Genomic DNA, 12,194 nt, shown 5'->3' with positions numbered 1-12,194 from the left:
TACACATAGTTTTTTATTTTCTATACCCTAATCGCTGCTTCCCGCGTCAGCAAGGTAGCGTCAGGAAACAGACGAAGATATGGCCCGTTCACTCACATATATATATATATAAATGCCCATACATGCACATAGAAAGGGTAGTTAGTGATGGGATGAAGAAGTAAGCTTTTAGTGAAAAAGAAAAGAGGCATTTGGAAGATACTTGCAGGGAGGCAGTGCAAATGACTGGGAGATGTACAAAAGAAAGAGGGATGAGGTCAAGAGAAAGGTGCAAGAGGTGAAAAAGAAGGCAAATGAGAGTTGGGGTGAGAGAGTATCATTAAATCTTAGAGGAAATAAAAAGAGGTTTTGGAAGGAAGTAAATAACATGTGTAAGACAAGAGAACAAATAAGAGCATCAGAAGGGGGATAATGGGGAGGTAATAACAAGTAGTGGTGAAGTGAAAAGGAGATGGAGTGAGTATTTTAAAGGTTTGTTGAATGTGTTTGATAATAGAGTGGCAGATATAGAGTGTTTTGGTCAAGGTGGTGAGAGGGTCAGGGAGAATGGTTTGCTTCACTAACAATACCCATTAGAAACACATTTCCAAACCCCCATTACTATCACTACCCAGAATAAGATTTCCCCCTTTCATGTCAGCCATTCTTGCAAACACTTCTCTACAAAGAGCACCCAGTCTCTTGTTGAACTTTAATTTCACAGTCAGAAAATTTAATACACTCTCAACAAGGAAGACATCAATGAAAACATCAAAAAGAAAAAAGGAAAGTAAATAAAATTCATTACAACATATTCTACCTGGAGTTGCATTTGTGAATGCATTGGAGATGTTTTATCAATTGCAGAGAGTGGAGTAATTTTGCGATAGCTGTTTGTGCTTTTGTTGGAACCCATACCCAGCCAGAAGTCATTCAATATGTTCTTCAGCTCACTTATGAATGGGCAACATATTGTGATCATCTACAAGCAAAGAGAATAATGCAATTAAGAATTTATCTAACTAAATACAAAACATTGAAAATTCTATCTCTCAATACACACATCCAAACAAAAAATTTTTGCAAGGATTTATAAAAATTGTACAGCATTCAGTCAATATCTGATTATACTAGGTTCCTCTAGCTCATGGGTTCTCAAACCATGAGGTGCAAAGGAGGCTCAAGTGGATCACAATATGACACTGAAAAATTACAGGTCAATTCCATAATAAGCTCACTTATTTGTGCTGTTGTGGAAAATGTTTGATATAAGTAATAGCTAATTCTGATTAATATCATGGGGGGTAATATTCTGTGGTGGATATGGCCAATGGAGTTTTCCAAAGATGTTTTATTAAGTTATTTATTCACTTCCGCAAAGCTTTTACTACCTCTTCTCTGTTTACCAACTCATTTTCCCTAACCCTCGCACTTTGCACACCACCTCGACCAAAACACCCTATATCTGCCACTCTATCATCAAACACATTCAACAAACCTTCAAAATACTCACTCCATCTCCTTCTCACATCACCACTACTTGTTATCACCTCCCCATTTGCGCCCTTCACTGAAGTTCCCATTTGCTCCCTTGTCTTACGCACTTTATTTACCTCCTTCCAGAACATCTTTTTATTCTCCCTAAAATTTAATGATACTCTCTCACCCCAACCCTCATTTGCCCTTTTTTTCACCTCTTGCACCTTTCTCTTGACCTCCTGTCTCTTTCTTTTATACGTCTCCCACTCAATTTCATTTTTTCCCTGCAAAAATCGTCCAAATGCCTCTCTCTTCTCTTTCACTAATACTCTTACTTCTTCATCCCACCACTCACTACCGGCAAGGCAGCAGGTTTGGATGGTATTGCAGTGGAATTTATTAAAAAAGGGGGTGACTGTATTGTTGACTGGTTGGTAAGGCTATTTAATGTATGTATGACTCATGGTGAGGTGCCTGAGGATTTACGGAATGCGTGCATAGTGCCATTGTACAAAGGCAAAGGGGATAAGAATGAGTGCTCAAATTACAGAGGTATAAGTTTGTTGAGTATTCCTGGCAAAATATATGGGAGGGTATTGATTGAGAGGGTGAAGGCATGTACAGAGCATCAGATTGGGGAAGAGCAGTGTGGTTTCAGAAGTGGTAGAGGATGTGTGGATCAGGTGTTTGCTTTGAAGAATGTATGTGAGAAATACTTAGAAAAGCAAATGGATTTGTATGTAGCATTTATGGATCTGGAGAAGGCATATGATAGAGTTGATAGATGCTCTGTGGAAGGTATTAAGAATATATGGTGTGGGAGGAAAGTTGTTAGAAGCAGTGAAAAGTTTTTATCGAGGATGTAAGGCATGTGTACGTGTAGGAAGAGAGGAAAGTGATTGGTTCTCAGTGAATGTAGGTTTGCGGCAGGGGTGTGTGATGTCTCCATGGTTGTTTAATTTGTTTATGGATGGGGTTGTTAGGGAGGTGAATGCAAGAGTTTTGGAAAGAGGGGCAAGTATGAAGTCTGTTGGGGATGAGAGAGCTTGGGAAGTGTCAGTTGTTGTTCGCTGATGATACAGCGCTGGTGGCTGATTCATGTGAGAAACTGCAGAAGCTGGTGACTGAGTTTGGTAAAGTGTGTGAAAGAAGAAAGTTAAGAGTAAATGTGAATAAGAGCAAGGTTATTAGGTACAGTAGGGTTGAGGGTCAATTCAATTGGGAGGTGAGTTTGAATGGAGAAAAACTGGAGGAAGTGAAGTGTTTTAGATATCTGGGAGTGGATCTGGCAGCGGATGGAACCATGGAAGCGGAAGTGGATCATAGGGTGGGGGAGGGGGCGAAAATTCTGGGAGCCTTGAAGAATGTGTGGAAGTCGAGAACATTATCTCGGAAAGCAAAAATGGGTATGTTTGAAGGAATAGTGGTTCCAACAATGTTGTATGGTTGCGAGGCGTGGACTATGGATAGAGTTGTGCGCAGGAGGATGGATGTGCTGGAAATGAGATGTTTGAGGACAATGTGTGGTGTGAGGTGGTTTGATCGAGTAAGTAACGTAAGGGTAAGAGAGATGTGTGGAAATAAAAAGAGCGTGGTTGAGAGAGCAGAAGAGGGTGTTTTGAAATGGTTTGGTCACATGGAGAGAATGAGTGAGGAAAGATTGACCAAGAGGATATATGTGTTGGAGGTGGAGGGAACGAGGAGAAGAGGGAGACCAAATTGGAGGTGGAAAGATGGAGTGAAAAAGATTTTGTGTGATCGGGGCCTGAACATGCAGGAGGGTGAAAGGAGGGCAAAGAATAGAGTGAATTGGAGCGATGTGGTATACCAGGGTTGACGTGCTGTCAGTGGATTGAATCAAGGCATGCGTATAGGGGTGGGTTGGGCCATTTCTTTCGTCTGTTTCCTTGCGCTACCTCGCAAACGCAGGAGACAGCGACAAAGCAAAAAAAAAAAAAAAAAAAAAAAAAAAAAAAAAAAAAAAAAATTATTCACTGTGTGATTATACAGGTGGGAGGCCAGTTGTAGATAAGAAGTTGATAAATATCTATATGGGGTGTGCTGGGATGATGTTTTTCTTCTTGAAAACAGATTCCATTAGAGAATATTCGAGAATCATGCCGAAGGGAGTTTATCAAAATACTAACCCACTGACTGCAGTTATGTCATCTTTGGGAAATTCCATCTAAACCAGTTGACTGCAAATAAGTATCTCATACATGGAATTTTATTCTTAAAAAGTCTGCATGTGGCTGTAATGGTGTTCATTGCTCAGACTTTTTTGGCATCTCAGAGGGTACTTCCACACATTGGTCCAATTTTTTCTGCTCATGAGGCCTGTAACCATCACAATGCCAAAGGACATGGTACAATTTTGCCTCAAACGAGCCATATAAGAAAACCCAAATCACTACATGGACATTTTAGATATGTTCGACTCAGATTTGGAAGGGAGATTCGGTAGGAACATTAAGAAGGAGCCTCTGGAAACACTGCTACAGTTTCCCCTCTGCCAGTGGCCTGTTAAGGGTAAGGTACTAAAGGCTAAGAAGCAGCACTGGAGTTCACTCATTAAGGAGACTCTTTTATAGTGGCCATACCCGTGAGGGAATTTCCATAGGAATAAGAGGTGCAGTGGTAAAGCAAGAAAAGGAATGTAATTTTCACAAAGATGTGGAAGAAAAAAGGCAGGAAGAAGAAAAGAATGATGCTGCCACCAGTAAGGATGAAAATGATCCCATTCCCAGCATGAAGAGGAGAGGTGCTTCGTCACGGACAATTTGCCTCATGAAGGAATTTAGGCATAAGAGGTGCTCGTTCTGTCACTGAGGAGTTCTGTTGAGCTGGACTATTTCTTACAGTATTTTCATAGTGATAAGTTGGATTTGACAGTTACTGAAACTATCAGTATTATCGTTTTGTGAGGGAAACACAGCCAACATATGTAAGCAATGAGTGTCCAAGCTCATTGACACTACACAAGAAGAAAAGTATACAGTTTTGTGTATATTAATGACGATGACCTATAGCAAGAAACAATAAAAAAATATTTGACCACTGATGAGATATTTGAGCTGACTTTCATCACGAACATCATGCTCCAGGATTGTTTTCATTAACTTCTTAGGCTCCTTCATTTTATGGACAACAAGCAGCAGACAATTAACAACAAAATGTAAAAATTTAGATGAGTGCTACATGATCATGTCATCTCAAGATTTATGCATGGATGAGTCTCTCATGACGTGAAAAGGGAGATGGGATTCAAGCTGTACAGCCCCTCAGAATGCTAAATACATTTGAAGAGAATATTCTTGTGTTTTGTGATGCAAAAGTGACAAAATGCATAATCTAATACAAAATTGACTAAAATATTTGCAATGAGAAATTAAGATCAAATGTTTGAAACATACCATACAAAAAGTAGTTACTGAAAATATAACAGTGTAGTATGCAGATATATAAATACATACAGGTGCTCCCCAACTTACAATGGGGTTATGTTCTGATGAACCCTTCGTTATTTGAAAATATCACGAAAATACATCTAATACATTTAATTCTGTACATCTAATACACCAAACATCATAGCTTAGCCTAGCATACCTTATCTTAAACCATCTCAGAAAACTTATAGTTCTCATCCACAATCATCATATGCAGCTCTTCCTTAAATGCTTCAGCACCTTCAGCATCAGCACTTAATGTCTCACTGCTAACCTTTACATTATGAAAATCATGACTCCTTTTGAAGCATTGTAACCATCCATGACTTGCTGTAAACATCTGCTTATATGCAGGATCATCAGCACACAGTTTTAACATATCAAAAAGACTTCTTGCCTTAGCCTTGATCATCAATAGGCTAAGCAGTCTGCACTTCTGTATCTGGTCTTCATCCACGTGAAAAGTAATTTTTCTATATCTTCAATTGGCCCAGCTCTTTTCTTCATGATGATGGTGGATTCAACCAAAGCTGATGATTTCACTGCATCACAGATTCACTTCTTATCCTTTTAAGATGGTTGACAGCATCGACTGTGAAAGTCCTAATTCAGGTTTGTCATGTGCCTGCAGTTGCCTTGATTTTGACCATTTAATGATAGTGTGAGAGCTTACATAGAGGATGGGATTAAGAACAACATCAACGCAAGATCTGCTTTCATCTGCTGGTCATGTCAGGCTGCATAGATCACTGTGAATGGGTGCAGGCAGCAAGACAAGTGATCCAATCAGAGAGCGACACTCCAAGGCATCCGATCAGGTGACCATCACTTGCTGGGGGATACAGTCCCACCAAATGCTGGAATTAGTATCTCCTGAGGAAGACCATTGAATGGTCGAAACACATGTAAATCTTAGCTCTAACCCACTTGTTTCCATACCATCCTGTTTTCAACATTTGCTATGATGGATAATACATACATCTTGGGGATGGGACCCAAGTTTAAACTCAAAATCCATTTATGTTTCATATAAAACTTATAACCTGAATGTAATGTATACAGTATTTTCAATAATTTTGTCCATGAAACAAAGTTTGTGTAACACTGAACCATCAGGAATCTGTGGCTGTTTGGCACCAACTTCTTTCCTGACTCTGAATTCATATGCTACTGATAATCAATCATATTCTTACATATATTCACACAGAGCAGAGAATAAGCAAAAAAACAGCAAGAAATGCATGTTGGTCTTGCAGTGATGATCATTTGTAATTGGCGCCAACAGAGCGTCAGAGCCCAGCATGGGCAAGTGACGTCTGGTGTGGATTTTTCCACTTGTAATGTCATGACCATGTTCAAAAAGTTTCAGACTTTCGGCCATTTCAGATTCTGAATTAGAGATGTATGTATGTATGTATGTATGTATGGATCAGAGTGAAGTGCCTGAGGATTGGTGGAATGTATGCATAGTGCCATTGTACAAAGGCAAAGGGGATAAAGGTGAGTGTTCAAATTACAGAGGTATAAGTTTGTTGAGTATTCCTGGGAAATTGTATGGGAAGGCATTGACTGAGAGGGTGAAGGCATGTACAGAGTGTTGGATTGGGGAAGAGCAGTGTGGTTTTAAAAGTGGTAGAGGATGTGTGGATCAGGTGTTTGCTTTGAAGAATGTATGTGAGAAATATTTAGAAAAACAGATGGATTTGTATGTAGCATTTATGGATCTGGAGAAGGCATATAGATAGAGATGCTTTGTGGAAGATATTATGAACATATGGTGTGGAAGGTAAGCTACTAGAAGCAGTGAAAAGTTTTTACCAAGGATCTAAGGTATGTGTTCGAGTAGCAAGAGAGGAGAGTGATTGGTTCCCAGAAGGTCAGTCTGTGGCAGGGGTGTGTGATGTCCCCATGGTTTCTTAATTTGTTAATGGATGGGTGGTTAGGGAGGTAAGTGCCAGAGACTTGGAGAGAATGGTGAATATGCAGTCCGTTGGGGATGAGAGGGCCTGGGAAGTGAGTCAGTTGTTCACTGATGATACAACTCTAGTGGCTGATTCAAGTGAGAAACTACAGAAGTTGATGAATGACTTTGGAAAAGTATGTGAAAGGAGAAAGTTGAGAGTAAATAAGAATAAGAGCAAGATTATTTGGCTCCGCATGGTCGACAAACAAGTTAATTAGGATGTAAGTTTAAATGGAGAAAAATTGGAGGAAGTGAAGTGTTTTAGATATCTGGGAGTGGACTTACCAGTGAATGGAACCATGGAAGTAGAAGCAAGTCATAGGAAGGGGGAGGGAGCAAAGGTTCTAGGAGAGATGAAGAATGTGTGGAGAGAGAATGTTACCTCGGAGAGAGAAAATGGGTATGCTTCAAGGAATAGTAGTTCCAATAGCAGTTCCAACAATATCATATGGTTGCAAAGGCATGGGATATAGACAGAGTTGTATGGAGGAGATTGGATGTGTTGGAAATGAAATTTTTAAGGACAGTATGTCATGTGAGGTGGTTCAATTGAGTAAGTAATGAAAGGGCAAGAGAGATGTAGGGCAATAAAAAAGAGTGTGGTTGAGATAGCAGTAGAGGTTGTGTTGTAATGGTTTGGACATATGGAGAGAATGATTGAGGAAAGGTTGACAAAGAGGATATGTGTCAGGGGTAGATGGAACAAGGAGAAGTGGGAGATCAAATTGGAGGTCTGTGTCTGTGTGTCTGTGTCTGTGTGTGTGTCTGTGTATGTGTATGTGTGTGTGTGTGTGTGTGTGTGATGCTGTTCCCTGTTGAGCAGTGTGGCACTGGGAATGGATGAAGGAAAGCAAATATGAATATGAACATGTGTATATATGTATATGGTTGTGTATGTGTATGTATATGTGTATATGTTGATATGTATATGCATATGTACGTATACAAGTTTGTATGAGCATGTATGTATATACTCACTCCATCTCCTCACTTCTTTACTACCTGTAATTAACCCCCCCAACCGATGTTCCCATTTGTTCTCTTGTCTTATGCACATTATTTACCTCCTTCTAAAACCTCTTTTTTTTTTTCTAAAATTTAATGACACTCTCACACCAACTCTCATCTGCCCTCTTTTTCCACCCTTGCACCTTCCTCTTGACCTCCTGCCACTTTCTTTTATACATCTCCCTCTCACCTGCACTCCTTCCTTGCACGTATCATCCAAACACCTCTCTTTTCTCTTTCACTAACAACTTTACTTCTTCATCCCACAACTCACTACCCTCTCTAAATCTGCCCATGTCCCACCTTTCTCACACCACATGCATCTTTTGCACATGCCCTAAATATATCCCATTTCTTACCCACTCTCATGTCATTTGCTCTCACCTTTTGCCATTCTACAGTCAATCTCTCCTGGTACTTCCTCACACAAGTCTACTTTCCAAGCTCACTTACTTTCACCACTCTCTTCACCCCAACACTATCTCTTTATTTTTGAAATCTACAAATCTTCACCTTTGCCTCCACAAGACAGTGATGAGACATCCCTCCAGCTGCCCCTCTCAGCATATTAACATCCAAAAGTCTCTCTTTTACACACCTATCAATTAACACATCATCCAATAATGCCCTTTGACCATCTCTCCTACTCACATATGTATACTTATGTATATCTCTTTTTAAACCAAGTATTCCCAATCACCAGTCTTTTTTCAACACACAAGTCCATACGCTCCATCATTTCCGTTCACAACAATGAATACCCCGCGTACACCAATTGTACCCTCAACTACCACATTACTCAACTTCGCATCTAGATCATCCATCACTAATACACGGTCACTTGCACCAAAGCTGCTGATACACTCACTCAGGTGCTCCCAAAACACTTGCCTCTCATGATCTTTCTTCTCAGGACTAGGTACATAGGCACCAATGATAACCCATCTCTCTCCATCCGCTTTCACTTTTACCCACATCAATCATCAATCTAGAATTTACTTTCTTACACTCTATCACACACTCCCACAACTCCTCCTTCAGGAGTCATTTTGGTATCTATCTCACACCTTAAATGGTCCAGTCATTGTTTTCTTGTTTTATGATTTGTTCATGTACGTAAATAGTATCTTAGGATTCCTTTTCCTTTTCTCTATTACTTTTTCTGCATCAATTTCTCTCTTTTCTACGGGATTTCAGTATTTCTACATCTGCACTCTTTACTCTCTAATTCTCTTACTCTTGTTTCTTTCACTGTTATCCTCTTTTTCTTTTTCCATTACTTTCTGCTATTCACCTAAAGTTTCCTGTCCTTAATTACTTTCCATTTTGTATTTTTCTTTTTTTTTGGTAACTCTTCAATGATCACTTGGCCTAATCTCCCAATATATTTTTGTGTTCGTCATTAGGTCACTGTCTGTGAAGACCTCATTCCATTTTTGCTTAACATTTTCTCAATGATGTTTTTCCAGTCTGATTTGTCTCTGTGAAAATTTTATACTACTCAACCCACTATTGCTATGTCACATTCACAACCATTCATTTCCGTTTTATATGCTGTAGTGATTTTTTTCACACCTGATCGTCATGTTCTGTGTTGGCAAAGAAGTGTCAGGAACAGATGAAGAAAGGCCACATCCACTCACATCCATTCTCAAGCTGTTATGCATAATGCAATGATTACATTGATGTCTATATTGTAATCTGAAAGAACTGAATTATTTACCTCTATCTGAAAACAGTGCCATGTTATTTGCAAAAATAAGATCTATTGTGCTTCTCCTTCTTAAAAATTCTTTTTGGTGCCTCAGATTTTAGACACAATTCTGGGTACACTCACATAACTGAATAAGAATATGACCTTCATTTCCTTCAAGCAGGTATAGATTTTGAGATAATGCACTTATCAATAAATGTACATCTCATGAGCATAGATAGTTCTAAGTGGAGCTTAGAATGTGTGCTTCTACACAATGGCAACTTATATGGATCAATCCCAATTGGTCACTCAACTAAGATGACTGAATAGCAGGAAACAGTCGCCCTGGTCTTACAGAAGATATCATACCATGATCACCAATGGCTAATGTGTGTGGATCTTAAGATGGTGACTTTTAATCCTGGGTCAGCAGAATGGATACACCATGTATCCCTGCTTTATCTGTCTCTGGGATAGTAGAGCTAAGGATGAGCACTGGGTAAGAAAACAATGGCCTCTGAGGGAAAACATTGAGGTTGGAGAAAAGAAAGTAATCGCAGAACCCTTAGCTGACAGAGATAAGATCATTTTACCACCAATACTCATCAAACCAGGTTTACTGAAACAGTTTGTGAAGGCTTTGAACAAAGAAGGGGACTGCTTTGACTATATATGCAGAAAATTTCCAGCGCTGAGCATGGAGAAGCTGAAGGCAGGTACTTTTGATGGGCCACAAATCAGGGAACTCATGAAAGACCAACATTTCCAAGATTAAATAAACAATGCTGAGGCAGATGCATGGTCTTCATTCACTCTGGTTGTAAGGAATTTTCTTGAGAACCATAAAACAGATAACTACTCTGAATTAGTGGAGAACATGCTCTTTTCTTTCCATCAAATTGGCTGTAAAATGAGCATCAAAGTGCACTACCTCCACAGCCACTTGGACTGTTTCCCAGATAACCTTGGTGATTTAAATGAGGAAAAGGGTGAACAATTCCATCAAGATTTAAGAACCAAGGAAAAACAATACCCAGGACACTGGGATACCCATATGATGGCAGATTACTACTGGACCATTCAACTTGATTGTCCTAGGGCAGCCCACTACAAGAAGTCTTTGAAATGCTGCTTTCATGAGATGTTTGAGGAAATGAACATTGTATCATTGATATACAACTTTCTAGAGCTTGTTTCATCATTATCTGATCCTTTTAACAAACTTGTATTATACTTAATTGCTGTTTCCCACATCAGAGAGGAAGCACCAGGAAACAGACAAAGAATGGCCCATCCTCTCATATACACAAACACACACACACATATATATTTATCTAGTCTATTCATCATACTTGTCGTTGTCTCCCGCGTTAGCGAGGTAGCGCAAGGAAGCAGACGAAAGAATAGCCCAACCCACCCAAATACATATGCATATACATAATGCCCACACATTCCCATATACATACCTATATGTTTCAATGTATACATACATATACATACACATGCACATATTCATACATGCTGCTTTCACCCATTCCCACCGCCACCCTGCCACACATGAAATGGCACCCCTCTCCCACCGCGTGCACGCGAGGTAGCGCTAGGAAAAGACAACAAAGGCAACTTTGCCTCACACTCAATCTCTAGCTGTCATGTGTAATGCACCAAAACCACAACTCCCTTTCCATACCCAGGCCCAACAAAACTTTCCATCATTTACCCCAGACACTTCACATGCCCTGGTTCAATCCATTGACAGCACATCGACTCCGGTATGCCACATCGTTCCAATTCACTCTATTCCTTGCACGTCTTTCAATCTCCTGTATGTTCAGGCCCCGATCGCTCAAAATCTTTTTCACTCCATCCTTCCACCTCCATTTGATCTCTGACTTCTCCTCCTTCCCTCCACCTCTGACACATATAACCTCTTTGTCAATCTTTCCTCACTCATTCTCTCTATATGACCAAACCATTTCAATAAACCCCCTTCTGCTCTCTCAGCCACACTCTTTTTATTACCACACATCTCTCTTACCCTTTCATTACTTATTCGATCAAACCACCTCACACCACATATTGTCGTCAAACATCTCGTTTCCAACAAATCCATCCTCCTCCACACAACCCTATCTACAGCCCATGCCTCACAACCATATCACATTGTTGGAACCACTATTGGTTCAAACATACCCATTTTTGCTCTGCGAGATAACATTCTCAACTTCCACACATTCTTCAATGCTACAAGAACCTTCACCCCCTCCCCCACCCTGTGACTCACTTTCACTTCCATGGCTCCATCCACTGCCAAATCCACTCCCAGGTATCTAAGACACTTCATTTCCTCCAGTTTTTCTCCATTCAGACTTACCTCCCAATTGACTTGTCCCACAAGCCTACTGTACTGAATAATATTGCTCTTATTCACATTTACTCTCAGCTTTCTTCTTTCACACACTTCAACAAACTCAGTAACCAGCTTCTGCAGTTTCTCACACGAATCAGCCACCAGTGCTGTATCATCAGCGAACAACAACTGACTCACTTCCCAAGCTCTCTCATCCACAACAGACTGCATACTTGCCCCTCTTTCCAAAACTCTTGCAGTCACCTCCCTAAC

General features: G+C 40.1%; 1 protein-coding gene across 1 annotated transcript in view; it reads right to left on the bottom strand.

Annotated features, from left to right (window-relative positions):
* dlt (codanin-1 like protein dlt) overlaps nucleotides 1–12,194 on the bottom strand; it is a 183,661-nt gene that overhangs the window by 84,316 nt on the left and 87,151 nt on the right. Inside the window, exons 9-10 of the mRNA XM_071663855.1 lie at nucleotides 3,759–3,795; nucleotides 800–961 (exon numbers count right to left, since the gene is read on the bottom strand). Coding sequence (XP_071519956.1) covers nucleotides 800–961; nucleotides 3,759–3,795 — 199 coding nt within the window. The remainder of the gene's footprint in view (nucleotides 1–799; nucleotides 962–3,758; nucleotides 3,796–12,194) is intronic.

This window comes from Panulirus ornatus, chromosome 1 (genome assembly GCF_036320965.1).
Source record: "Panulirus ornatus isolate Po-2019 chromosome 1, ASM3632096v1, whole genome shotgun sequence".
NCBI classification, from domain to species: domain Eukaryota; kingdom Metazoa; phylum Arthropoda; class Malacostraca; order Decapoda; family Palinuridae; genus Panulirus; species Panulirus ornatus.
This window is presented reverse-complemented; position numbering and strand designations above follow the sequence as displayed.